A 14395-nucleotide genomic window follows, 5' to 3' on the forward strand; every position below is an offset into this window, starting at 1 on the left:
TTTGGATAGGCGATATGAGTTTGGACCACATTTCATCGTCATACTGTTAAGAGGTGCAGAAAAACGAGATATCGGCGTTATTTCTGTGGCTTAACTGATGGTAATTTGTGTATTCACTCTGCGTAGCATTTATTTGCTTGGGCATAGTGCGAGATAACGAAGTCGAGCAGACTTTTTTTGTAACCATTTCAATTAACCAATTAAGACATCATTATTGTGCAAGGTAATTGTATCGCTGAATAGGTACATCATAACCTGCACAGAGAGTTAAATAACACATATACAATATATTAAACCAAACGCCATTTGATGTTGAGGTTATTAGGCAAGGTTTCCTCTCTGAGATTTGTATTACAACTTGCAAGTCATCGTACAAACGCTTTGAAAGCAGGCGGGGTTTTCGTGTAGCTTCGCGTCATACAGGCCGCCTCGGCCCGTCGTGTATTTTACGTGGTACAACGCCGTCATAGCTACGCAGAGCAGCGGAGCTCCTCCATTGGAAAACCCATTTTCGGGGGCTGAGCTCCATCTGTAATCAATCCCACCGCCTCCCACCGGCCCGTCCAGCTCCCAACGGCTCCGGCTGCTTCACCCGAGGCTGTGGTCGTGAGAACGGGATGCGGTGTCGTGCAACGCGGCGACATTGCAGTAAACGGAGTCTCTCTTGCGTCCGGCGAGCCTCACATCGGAGAGTCGTCTCGAGCCGTTGGATGAGAGCATAACCCGCAGCGTCGGAACAGCGTCCGGCGGTACGAAACACGGCGAGGTGTTGTGTTGCTTGTCTTGTTTGTTTAGTTGTTTAGTTTTTTATTTATTTATTTGACGGGACAGCGCAGCATCAACCCAGATGCGTCCTGTTCCAAGTTGCCACCGATTTTGACGGCTGCTCTCATCGCGAGCTTTTAACCCATACGGTTGTAGTACCGGACAACCACAGAGACTCGAGTTGTCTTACGTAAGGCGGACTTCACATCCGTCCGAGTGAAAACGCCGCCTGTAACTCCGCTATTGTAACTCCGCTATCCGGGCCCGCGTCTCCAAGCCTTCCATTACCGTGACGAGCCCGACCTCGCTTCGGCTCGTTAAGACTACTGCCGCGCGCGCCGTGTGTCTCGACGTGTCTGGACGCAGTACGACTTCTGCTTTTACGGCGATTTAAACGTCGGTACGGCAAAGCCGGGGAAGTCCGACAAACTGCCCGTCTGAAAACTTAGAAAAAAAAACTTAAAAAAATAAACGACACCGTTTGCCATTGATTGCAGATTCGCACTGACTTCGACGTGATGTTTTACAGCCGCAACATTGTCCTTTGATATTCTACGTTAGGTTGATCGAGGCTTCCTCCTCCTCCTCCTCCTCCTCCTCCTTCATCTTCCTCCTCTACTCGGAGATGCTGTCCAGCCTGCGCAGAGCCCTGCGGCCCGCTCTGTCCTACGGAGCGTACTCGGGGCTGAGATGCAGCCGCGTCGCGTCCCCCGCAGCCTCCCCGGGCCCGGTGGGGGTCGACGTGCCCCTGGGCTCCGTAGCACCTGCCCTGTTCGTGCAGAGGTGTAGCCTGGGCACACACCCTCTGAATGAGCCGATGGAGCCGCTCAGTTCGCCGAGCGGAGCGAAAGAGTTTATTTATAGCCTCCACCCGTCTGAGCGCACCTGTCTGCTGCGGGAACTCCACCGGTTCGAGTCCATAGCCATAGCGCAAGGTAGGTCATCTGCTATCAGCAGCGTGTGTGTGTGTGTGTTAACAACAGCTATGAACTGCTAACTGAACACACTTTCCAATGATGAGGTCGCTAAAACTAAACCCAATCGTGTGTGTGTGTGTGTGTGTGTGTGTGTGTGTGTGTGTGTGTGTGTGTGTGTGTGTGTGTGTGTGTGTGTGTGTGTGTGTGTGTGTGTGTGTGTTTTAAAGAGATAGTTGCATCAAAATCCGACTTTTCCTGTTGTTAATCGATGGAGTGTGGAGTTGATCGATGAGACAAATGGTAGCCCTAAAATCACATTTAATAATGCCATTCCCCCTTTCCATCCCCATTGGTTTAATTAGTGGTGCTCTAATCTTCATCAAGGAATGTTAGTAGCATATCTATTATGTTTTTAGTTTCTGTGCATATTAATGTTCTGTGGACAATGTAATGAATGATAATTGCAATGAAATTAATTGCAAATGCAGTCAAAATTGTAATGAATGCAGAAATACTCCCCAAAAGTAGTGTTGTGATATTATCAACAGGGGAATGTAGTCACAAAGCTAAACCGTGAGATCAGAGACTTTTTTAAACTTTCCAATAGTTTTTAAATAGTGATGGTTAAAAAAGTGGTTGTCCAACATCAGAATGGTTGTCCCCACCTGCATACAAGGTAGATGTATAGATAGATGGGTGGATGGATAGAATTTTTTTTGTCCTTGTTGAGGCAATTTGTTGCCACAGCCTGTATATTAAAACACAAGTTTATCTCCACATAGATTTACATATAAATACATATACTATATACACATTGGTACACAGGCACAACTACATACCTCCAGAGGTGTAAAAACCAGGTCCAGAAAGTAAAAGTCCAAACCATGTATTTGCTCTACTCATGCACTACACCAGCAGATTCTAGTCAACACCACTCCTCAACTAGGTAGAGAAAACTAGATAATGAAATCAGCTGGTTTAGTAACATGGTTGGAGCAAATACACGGTTTGGACATTTACTTTCTGGACCTGGTTTTTACACCTCTGCATACCTCAAACATATTCAGTGGGACATGGGTGCACAGGTGCCGTTCATGTTATTAAAGGGACATCATACAAGTCTGAAATAGTCGGGCTGTGTATGAACTGCCCATCATGGGAGAAATGACTGCAATTAGTTTGTCAGAAAAACAATATGTATTACATGAAGTGTGAATATTGTTAACTCTTTCATTAGGCATAAGCCCACTAGAAGGTGCCCCAAAGATAGACAACAAACAGGAGCATGGGCATCCTGTATTACAGTGTACATCACCTGAGATATCTCCACAGTTGAAACTGAAGTGCAAACATGAATGCTAGTCGCAGTCATACAGTCTTGAAAATACATTGGTCCACTCCATTATTCAACTCACTGGAGCCACGGGTGTTGATCATCTGTACCAGCATGTGGAATGGGCTACATACCTGTCTGCACACCTAAATGCATCCCAGTCATCGAGATAATGGGATGTAAAAGAAAAAAGTATTCAACTGGACAATAATTATAGATTTTAAGATTTTTTTTTTTTGTGTTCTGCCAGTTGTCAAGTGCTCTCATTTTCTCAATTTGGAACCTCAGTTAACCATCCATCCAGCCTATCCCAGCAGTCATTGGGTGGCAGGCGGGGAGACACCCGGAACAATCCGTCGAATAAAATATGCTGCTATTCATAATTTTGCGCTGTTGTAAGGTTTTTTTCAGAGTTCAAGTCACTTTTTTTCCAATGGTAGGTGTGTGTGTGTGTGTTTGTGTGTGTGTGTGTGTGTGTGTGTGTGTGTGTGTGTGTGTGTAGCACAAAAAGTAAAGAAATTTGTGTTTGGTAGATTATTTCTTTGTTGTAATAATGCTTCTTGGCAATAAATCTTATACCGTTGGAAAGCCTATTTATTTCCCTTTTAAATGGGGCCACATTTGTAAGGAACATGAATTTGTGGGATGAGCAGCAGAGCTGAGTATGTGGGTTGCGCCCATGGAAAAATTTGCTAAATCTTCTCTGCCAATTCCAAACAGCTTATTTTGCTGTTGCCATTGACTCTTGTTTTGAGCTTCTGGTACCCCAGGTGCTGACAATCAGGTGCCTGATATAAGATTTATTGCCAAGAAGCAGTGTTACAACAAAGAAATAATCTACCAAACACAAATTTCCTTACTTTTTGTGCTAAGTTTAAAATTATATAATCAACTGAAGATCTTCAAATATTCTTTATTCGGTCCTTAAATTATTTGGCATGCTAATCTTTGCATGTCCCATTCCATTTCATTTATGTGGTGTGTGGAAAGACGTGTGTGACATAGCAGGCTGTACAGTAACTTTACCAGTAAAATTAAGGGGTCCTGTTTATGTATTCATGTGACACAAGGCCTTTGCACACCAAGTCCGTATTTTTCGTACGAAATTGTCGCACATTTAAAAATAAGTACGACATCCCATTGTGTCAGTCACGCTTACACACTGACTCCGAACGTTTCGTCCGTCAAAGTTTTCGGAACAGGTTCGAGTTTCTGCTTTTTTCGCATCCGTCAAAAGCCTTTAGAGTTGATTGACCACTCAAGCTACCGTACATGCAAACATCGTCATCCAAAAGGGCATCTGAGAAACGTTCACTTCGTCTCCCAGCAGAAAGCACTTTATGACAAAGAAAGCAAAGAATATAGAGATGCGGAATTTAAAGACAGATTGTGGGAGGTGGTTGCAGAACAGCTTGGAATTGGGGATGGTAGATACTGATCACAAAACAAAGGATGTACGAAAGATGAGACAGTAGTGATTGTGGTATAGGCAGCTAAGCTAATTTGCCTTGTTTTGTATTACGTTAGTTGAAGCAGTGAAGAAAATGTTGCATAACCTGCGGGACACATGCGTCCGTAAAAAGAGGGGAGCAGGGCAGAAGTGGACAGGGGGTCAGCAAGAAAAAAGTGGAAATATATGGAAGCAGTGTCCCTCCTGAAGTCTTCCACAACAAAGAGAAGGTTATGCTAGCCTATCCAGAAATGCAACAACAGCAATGATGATGCTTACAGCAGAGTGCAGTGTAGTGGCTGCACAGTATCATTCCATAACTCAGATAGACTACTTTCAGTAGGTCAGATAGTAATATTCAGCTGGGTGATGAGGACGAGGAGGATGAAATAGAAGATGAGGACAGCACACAGATTTGGTCACAGGTCTCCCTCACAATCTTCCCCACGGTGCTGATGCCCAACCTGAAACTGCTGGCGATGGTGGTAAATGAGTCCCCAGTGAGATATCTAAAATCATGCAAAGATTGTTATAGCAAATGAATTGATGAACGAACAGATGTGTGTGTGTGTGTGTGTGTGTGTGTGTGTGTGTGTGTGTGTGTGTGTGTGTGTGTGTGTGTGTGTGTGTGTGTGTGTGTGTGTGTGTGTTCCTACCTTAGACATACTGCTAGCTGCTGTTCAGGGTCAATTGAATCGCGAAAATTGGTGGTCTTCTTTTTAAGGTGTGGTTCCAGTATTGCTAGCAGCGTATCAAACTTGACCACTGACATCCTTAAATACGTCTAGAAACGATTGGGATAATTCCACAGCTCCTTTATCAGCAGGTGAAACGCTCCCTGCTCTTGATGTTTTCTCAGGATTGGATGGACCCAATATTTTCTTTCAAGAAGTGAGGGGATCACAAAATCATCCTCAAAGCTTGATGACTCCATTTTGTCTTGTATTGCGAATTTTCGCTATGAGCAATAATAACACTCATCGGACTCAGTGTGCACGGTTTCTATGCATAAAAAAACGCATATACGAAAAATACGGACTTGGTGTGCAAAGGCCTTTACCCCTGGGTCATGAGCCGCTCTTTGTCAACCCTGGTCTACACGGAAGTGACCATCCACCTGGTTAAAACACCACTGACCAGTCCAAACAACCATGTACGTACTTTAAGCCAGTTCCTCCACCTCTTCCTTCCAACAAAACAGAGTATTTCTATCTATCTATCCATCCATCCATCTATCACTTCTCTCTCTCTGTCTCTCTCACACACACACACACACACATTTATTTACACAGCTATCCTTATCTATATCTCTATCATATGCATGTATACTAAAATTAATGACATGGAGGATATGTTGGAGGAATGATATAAACTAGGGACCTAATTCCTTAGCTCGGGGTATTTATAGTTTCAACAGTGTAGGTGTGCAGAGTTATGCTGGTCTTGTGAGAAGCTTAGGTAAGAGGAGCAGTTAAGTACTAAAATACGATGGCGGATGCACTCGTGAAATGCATTTGCCATTTCTTGCAATTTACCCGACCTAGTTGCCGTTTACAATAGGAAGGACTCTTCAAAGGATGACTGATAGACCGCTAAAGCTGTTGTAAGGGCAGCCAACTGAACAGCCACAGCCAAAACTTCACCAGCATTTGGCTGTTGGCTAGTATTCATTTTCCACCTTGATTTTATGGCTTGTACAAAGCTGTACAAAAAGGTCATTGTTAATAAATACAGAGCATGTTTCACACAGTTACACTCTAGGGTGGTGGAAAAGTACTGCGAAAACTATTATCCCTGTGTGATGATGCTTTTCCAATCATGCTGATTATGCTCCCATTATTGTTTGGTGTTAATGACGCATAGTGGATGGAAATGATGGAAGTGACTGTAAGCCACTGACAACCATCAAAACAATGGAGAGGCTGTAGAAAATGAGCAGGGGTGCAGCTGCTTTCCAACAGCAACAGAAAGCAAGAGAAAGAAGGCGGGCGCATGGGGATCCTAGTTAAAAAGAACTGAATGATTGATAGAGGCAGGGAAGAGGCTAGAGAGGAAAGAAAGGGATGGAAAGTGATTAAGGGGATGTTTTATTGGTCCCTCAGAGGAAGGCTTCAAGTGCTCCCCTGCTCTGTCACTTTGCCAGAGGTGTCCTGTCTGGTTTCCCTCAGAAATACAGCGGGAACAGTCACCGTGGTGTGGCGCAGAGACATTTAAGCAGCGTGAATCTCATCCTTTGATATGCGGCAGGGAATTATCTAGATCAGTGGTTCTCGATCAGGTCCTAGGGTGCCACCGGTACTGTTAGTTTTCTGCCCTGCCATTGTAGTTAATTACTGTCACCTGTTGTTCCAGGTCCAAAACCTCCCTGATTAGATGGCTGGAATAACTGGGACAACAGGGGAATACAGCTTTGGATAACCCTTTAAATAACAGTATTGATTACATGATGGATTTGAGGACGGATTTGAGTTAACAATGTTAGGATTTAACATGTCATGATAAAAGAGAGGAAACTTGCCACATGAATGGTTAATCTTCAGTTTGGCGCCTTAAAAATGCTGAGATCTGAGATATCCTTGCGGGGCCAAAACATCATGCGTAGAAGATAGAGCACTTAGGCTTAGTTTCTGTGGAAAGACCCTTGAGAACCATCTGGCGGCTTCAGCAGAGCTTTGTTTGCAGATAGCTTATCTCATGATAAACCAATGATTCCCTCCCCATAGTGTCTGGGCGCCCCCGGGAGAGTCATTTCCAAGGACCCACTTAAATCAGTTTGATTTGTATTGGTGTCAAAGAAAGGTTTCAGTGTCATATCCTTAAACTCTGTATTTAGAGGCCTTTCAGCCCTGTAAATGGAGGTTTCTGAGGGAAGTTTGTGGTGTGTAACAATAATTTTATGTCTGTCCAGTGTTGCTCTGTGTCGTAATGATTAGCCGATAACTGAAGTAAAGGTTAAATCATTCTGCCATTTGTAATCATTGGATTTCACTGTGTGTAAGAGGGACTCTGCTTCATACGGAAAATGGTTGTTGGAGGAGGAAGGGCTCCTTCTGTCCCCTGTGTGAGATGCTATTAATCCTTTACAGTATTGATTGTATCGATTCGTAACTGACGTTGTATCACTGCTGTCTATGTACACTCGAAACCCCAGTCCGGTGAGGTGTCCCGTTTTTCAAAAAGCAACATGATGGTCTTCATTTGTGACTGTGATTACTGTAATGGTCTTGCCAATTGCAATGTTTGTTTTTTTCCAGTGGTGACGGTGATGATTTTGATCGTAATGATGATGACAGAGGGAAATTGGTTTTATATTGTCCACTACAGAACCTTAACAGGATTATTTGGTTTCTTTAAGTAATGGGTTGCCAATCAAACAACACTTGTGAATATTGCTTAATGTTCACATTGCAGTTGTAATTATTTTTCCATCACGTTTACCCTCGGTTTGATCCCATGCCTGTTCACTCCAGGAATCAATTTATTTCTTTTCCCTCAGTACGCGGCGCGAAACGGCTTGTCCGAGGCAAAATAATTTAACACAGTCCACTTGGCTGATGATAGTTTGACTACTCGGCTCATATATCCTCACCACTGCTCCTACCACTTCTCTAGCCTCATCTCTTTTTTTATTTCCTCATCACCCTCCCTTTCTTCCCTGTTTTTACCTCCTCTGTCCTCCTCTGCTTTTTCTCCCCTCTTATTCCCCTTTCTCTCACCATACACAGCCTTTGGTGAATTGCCAGTGAAATTATTTGGCATTTCAGGTGTACTCGCTTAATGGGCCATTTTAATCAGTCGCCCATATTAGATTCAAACAGAATGTCGTTGTTTCCCTGTTGACGGTACCAGATTACATCCTGACCACTTATGTCCTCATGTCAAGGTTGAACAAACAGCATCAAATCCCACATGAGCTCTATGGTGGAGGTCTTTATGGCCTCGATCGAAGTCGCTGGGGTAGGTGCATAACACACACTGAGGGGGAACACACCACAGTGTCCTTCTTATAGTTGGTGAGCACAATAATTCTCACATGAGACTGTTCAAATCCATGAGGTAGAATAGGTTGATGTTTTGCCACAGCATTCCACTCTTTAAATGTGGTTTTTATTCTTGAGCATATTTCGGAAGCGTTTCTACCTTGTGGAAAAGTAGAAAGACAGCACAGGGTGAGGTGAAAGGTCAAAGCCAGTTTGACATCTTGCGACTACCCCAAACCAGCATGGCCCTGCATCCCATCCTGTCCAAACAACAGGGGGGAGGCCCTTATAGGTGTTTAATGAAAAGTAGCTGTAAATTATTTTCAATTTGTATAAAAACTTTATCCAAAAAATTATGATGCTGGGTTTAATTACAGCCCAAAGCTACCATACAACCACAGATTTTAGTAAAAGTTAACATACTACTAAAGATTAACATACTAATATGACTGTATATGGTGGTACAGGACAGCCTTTAAAGTGCCTTTTCTCTCTTCCTCCCTTGGGGTCTGCTCCACCAGAGCTAGCGGTCACGCTCACCTTGATGCTGTTAAGGCCTTCAGGGATTCTCTTACCATCTGCATGTCCAGGTTTACAGCCTTGCTCAATCACTGCCTGATTGTCTGACTGTCTGAATGACTTGGCGGGTTGACTTATTGACAGTCGCGTCAAGATCTTCGTCTCATTCTACTTGGATGCCGAATGGAGCCTGAAGCCCATTCACCTTCACAGCTAAACCCTTCCTAATTTGTTACAAACCGTATGTGTTGGCTGAATAGTTTGCAGGCTGACTTTCTATTTTACGCTGAAGCCTTGTGACACATTTGTCATAGTATTGGATATTCCTCTGGGATATCCTCACATACTGTAGGCTGATTGACTGACTGACTGGTCGGCTGGTTTGCCTACTTTGTTGCCAGGTTTGTGATTCCACCCACTGGCTCATCCATCTTCATATTTGATTGTCCTCTGGGATAATGTTAGATATTGCTCTTGCAGGCTTGACTGGTTTACCGACCGCTGCCTTGTTAGTTTAATGTTTGGAGTTACTGATAAAATATTCAGGGGCCTGTGTGAAGAGGACTGACATCAGAGAGACCTTCCTCTCTATAACCTTCACGCCTTCCTGTAGCCCGACACCTGTATACTCATTCACCTTCGCTGCGTAGCTCCTCTTCAGACCTCATTATGCAAGGGACCAGGCTGGTTGCCTGACTGGTGTACTGGACACACCCAGATCTGTCCTTTTTCAGCTTTTGTTATATTCAGTGTAAGATATGAGCAAGTGTGTTTTTGTTTTTGTTTTTTTGTGGATCCCCCCCCCCCCATTGTATCCGTCCAATTACCCCACTCTTCTGAGCTGCCCTGGTCGCTGCTCCACCCCCTCTGTCGATCCGGGGAGGGCTGCAGACTACCACATGCCTCCTCCGATACATGTGGAGTCACAGGCCGCTTCTTTTTACCTGACAGTGAGGAGTTTCACCAGGGGGACATAGCGCGTGGGAAGATCTCGCTATTCCCCCCAGTTCCCCCTCCCTCCTGAACAGGCACCCCGACCGACCGGAGGAGGTGCTAGTGCAGCGACCAGGACACATACCCACATCTGGCTTCCCACCCGCAGACACAGCCAATTGTGTCTGTAGGGATGCCCGACCAAGCCAGAGGTAACACAGGGATTTGAACCGGCAATCTCCGTGTTGGTAGGCAACGGAATAGACCACTACGCCACCCAGAGCAAATGTGTTTGTCAAGGAATCCCAGTTTGAACATTTGGTGTTGGGTGATAGATGCTCTATGTAAGACTTTGTACCAGATAAATTTCATTTTTTAATTGCAGGTCATAAAAAAACGCCTTATTACAAATATACTTCCAGAAGGCAACATAGGAGGTGACAGTGATATCCCTTTTCCAGTCTGTGGTTGGTAAAGACATGGTCTAGTCAAGTCAATTTTATTTGTATAGCCCAATATCACAGATTACAGCAACACAACATCCTGTCCTTAGACCCTCTCATCAGATAAGGAACAACTCCCTAAAAAAAAAAACCTTTAACAGGGAGAAAAAATAGGAAGAAACGTCAGGGAGAGCAGCAGAGGAGGGATCTCTCTCCCAAGATGGACAACGTGCAATGGAGGTTGTGTTTACACAATTTACACAATACAACATTGAAACAGTGTCGTCTGTTTTTAATAAGAGTTTGTATGTTCTAGAAAACTTAAGCTACCAATATAGGTAAGCTCACTGATCAACAGAGGTGGTTGAAGGGTGTTAGTTAATTAGATTTTTACTTTTACAGACTGCCGCAGTTGGAGATATTGCAGAAGGCTGTGGCCACCGATGTCATGTACCTCTGGGTTAATGTTTGGAATGATAAAATAGTTTTCGAAAATGTGTTCCAGATGAGTGATTCCCTGTCGCCTATGAGACTGGGAGATTATTAGCTTCTTCTTTTTTTTTTCAACCTGAATATCTGGGTTGTGCCAGACTGGAGTGAGTTGGTTTGGGGATAGAGTGTTAGCTGATAGTTTGTTGATGGCTGTCGGAGTCGCTGCGATAAATGGATTTTTAAAGCAATTATGTTTCTTTGTTGATTCAGAGAGAAGTGGAAGATCAGATACTGATAATTCCTGACATTCAGTTTGTTCTGTTTCCAGCCAAGTATGATTTAGTTGTCGCTCTACTACAGCCATTAGGTAATAAATGGAAGATGGTTTGCCAGATAGTAGTATTTGAAAAGACCTCCATCTTGAGGTCATACAGCAAAGAGAGGAGTGTTGAAGGATATCTGAGGCATCAGGTGAAATCAGTTATTTATAAAACCTCCGCACAATCTGAAAAGGTCTATGTCTTAGTTTCAACTCAGTGCAATACAAGGTAGGATAAACACAATTCTGCAGGTTCAGGTTTTCTTGGTTTTCTTCATTCCATTTTTGCCCAGGAGAAAAATAATTTTCCACTTGTCTGTTCTCCAAGGAAAGTTTTTAAACTTTTCTTCAACTGTCCATTAAACTTTTTCATTGAAAAGCATGAGAAGCTAGTCCCACTGAATAACAGACTCTTTGGAAGTGGAGAGATGAGCATGGTAATGGGGTAAATCGAGGCCGAGCTGCAGCCAAGGTCATACAAACGCACACATGACCATAACCCTCTTCCTTTTGTAGGCAGCTGGGCTGGAATTTCGAATTGACCGTCAGGCTTCAGGAGACGTGGATAACGGTAAAAAAGGGATGGCAGACTTTTGCTCTTTCCCCGTTGGCCGTTCAGCGTCATGCATCTAGTCGGAGGTTTCGAGGACTCTATGGTCACAAGTTCACTTCTCTTGCCACAACCACCTCAGGAAAAGTAAAAGAAGTTGTGGAAGTTTAAAGAGTGAAGTCGAAGATGAAGAAGAGGGTGACGTAGGGACACAGACCCTGAGGGTGGAAGAAAGGGACGGGGATGAGGAGCCGACACTCACAACATATGGAGGGAAGAGAAAGGAAAATAATTAGGGGAGGAAGGCTGGCTGTTCCAAGGCAATTTAAGGAGAATTAGTTTTTCCTTTGTGCAAAGACAATCCAGTCAGCATTTGTTAAAAAAAAAAAAAAAAAGGATAAAAACTACAACCAGAGAACATAAAAATAATCCCCCGGTATTATCATAATTTGATGTCTCGAGCTGCTCAATAGAAAATGTGTTGGAGATGACTAAGGAAGAGGTGTCACTTAACCATTTTTATGCAAATTATAAGGCGTTAGCCAACCAATTAGCCAGCCAGCCAGCCAATTTAAACTGAATACTTTATACAGTAGCAAAGACCCACACAACATTTATTTTACTCCCTCGCCTCCTTAACTTTTACGTACTTGGATGCTTTTTTCTAAAGTTTGCTTCAAACTGACTTGGTGTTTTTTTTCTCAGATGTAAATCCTGAGAGCCATCAGAGGGCTTTGTTATGGACAAAATGAGTCAGAAGTGATAACACCACTATACAATTAAAGGGCATTTGGGTGCAATAAGGCAACCTATCTACAGGTCTGCAAAATTGTTCCTTTAACAATGCAACTCCAAAATGTACATGTTGGCGAAGACAAAAGGTTCAGGATTTCAGAAAGTTGTTCATGTTCGCCAACATTGGTCTGACTTCCCTGGGCCATTAAAGCTGTACTGAAGTTAAGTGATTTTCAACTGTGATTGACATAAAATGATTTTGACTTCTGGATGAATGCAGAAAATTAAAGAAATTCACAAACGGCAAGCAAACAACAGAAAATGAAATGGACAGGTTGAGAATAAGGTTCAGGATAAATGGCAGAGTGCTATTAGACAGTCATTTGCACCTATGAAATGCACCTTTAATACAATAAGGTACTCTAGATAGGGATTCAGCATTTGAAACCTTGAAATTATAATTTACATTGCAAGCTATGACATTGTCTGTTTGTCTCAAAAATGTTTAATGACTTAGAAGTTGTTTGGAGGAGGGCGTCCGAATGGCGGGGTGGTCAATTCCATTGCCTACCAACACAGGGATCGCCAGTTTGAATCCCCATGTTACCTCCGGCTTGGTCGGGCATCCCTATAGACACAATTGGCTGTGTCTGCGGGTGGGAAGCCAGATGTGGGTATGTGTCCTGGTCGCTGCACTAAGGTCTCCTCTGGTCGGTCAAGGCGCCTGTTCGGGAGGGAGGGGGAACTGGGGGGAATAGCGCGATCGTCCCACGTGCTATGTCCCCCTGGTGAAACTCCTTACTGTCAGGTGGAAAGAAGCGGCTGGTGACTCCACATGTATCAGAGGGGGCACGTGGTAGTCTGCAGCCCTCCCTGGCTTGGCAGAGGGGGTGGAGCAGCCACCAGGATGGCTCTGAAGAGTGGGGTAATTGGTCGGGTACAATTTAGTAGAAAAAAGGGGGGGGGGAATTTCCAAAATAAAAAAAAAGTTGTTTGGAGGTAGGTACAGGATAGATACAGAAAAAATTTTCCAACAATTTAACAACTGTCAAAGTCAACATGAGTGAATAGATAACTTTCCTGGAGCACAAACTGTCATTGTGGAAGGCAGGAGAGCATTTCAGAGAAAACAGTACAATTTCCTAGCAATAGCCATTTTGTCATAGACATCCTACCCACTTTTACACTAAATGTGGATAATGGTAAGCCAAAATTATTTTCCATTTCCCATTGCTGACTCTAAAGTGAGGGCACAATACAGTGTCTTCATGAAATCAAAGTATTCTTCACTAGGTATACAGATATGCTCAAATTTGCTGGTACCCCTCCACACAAAATGAGGAATGCACAATGTTCTCTGAAATAACTTGAAACCGACAAAAGTAATTGCCATCCACCATTGCTTATTCCATATTTTATTGAAACCAGACTTTATTTTGGATTTTTTTTTAATTCAACATAATGTAAAATAATAAAACAAATGAAAATGGCATGGACAAAAATGATGGGACCCTTAACCTAATATTTTGTTGCGCAACCTTTTAGAGGCAGTCACTGCAATCAAAGGTTTTCTATAGCTCTCAATGAGACTTCTGCACCTGTTAACAGGTATTTTGGCCCATTCTTCCTGAGCAAACGGCTGCAGTGGTCTCAAGTTTGATGGGTGCTTTCTCCAGACTGCAAGTTTCAGCTCTTTCCATAGATGTTTGATAGGATTCAGACCACGACTCATAGACGGCCACTTCAGAAAAGTTGAATGCTTTGTTCTTATCCATTCTTGAGTGCTTTTAGCTGTGTGTTTTGGGTCATCATCCTGTTAGAGGACCCATTGAACTGTGTCTGAGATAGTTTTCAGACACTGGGCAGTACATTTCACTCCAGAATGCCCTGATCCTGATAGTGTTGGGATTTCATTGTGACCTGCACAGATTCAAGGCACCCTGTGCCAGGTGTAGCAAAGCAGCCCCAAAACATAACTGAGCCAGTGAACCGGGCCAGGCAGCCTGGTGTTCTTTTTTT

General features: G+C 43.5%; 1 protein-coding gene across 5 annotated transcripts in view; it reads left to right on the forward strand.

The window, feature by feature from the left end:
• Nucleotides 1–14395, forward strand: part of LOC130117920 (transmembrane protein 65-like) — a 94949-nt gene continuing 80554 nt past the window's right edge. For 4 of the 5 annotated variants that reach the window (XR_008810721.1, XR_008810723.1, XR_008810722.1 and 1 more), the window contains exons 1-2: nt 520–749; nt 1327–1700. Coding sequence is in view for 1 of the 5 variants with exons in the window: in XM_056286183.1 (XP_056142158.1) it covers nt 1391–1700 (310 nt within the window). In the remaining 4 variants the exon portion in view is untranslated. Of the gene's footprint in view, nt 54–519; nt 750–1326; nt 1701–14395 lie in introns of those variants that run through there. The other variant, XM_056286183.1, reaches the window with a different exon arrangement.

The sequence above is a fragment of the Lampris incognitus genome, chromosome 9 (genome assembly GCF_029633865.1).
Source record: "Lampris incognitus isolate fLamInc1 chromosome 9, fLamInc1.hap2, whole genome shotgun sequence".
Lineage (NCBI taxonomy): Eukaryota > Metazoa > Chordata > Actinopteri > Lampriformes > Lampridae > Lampris > Lampris incognitus.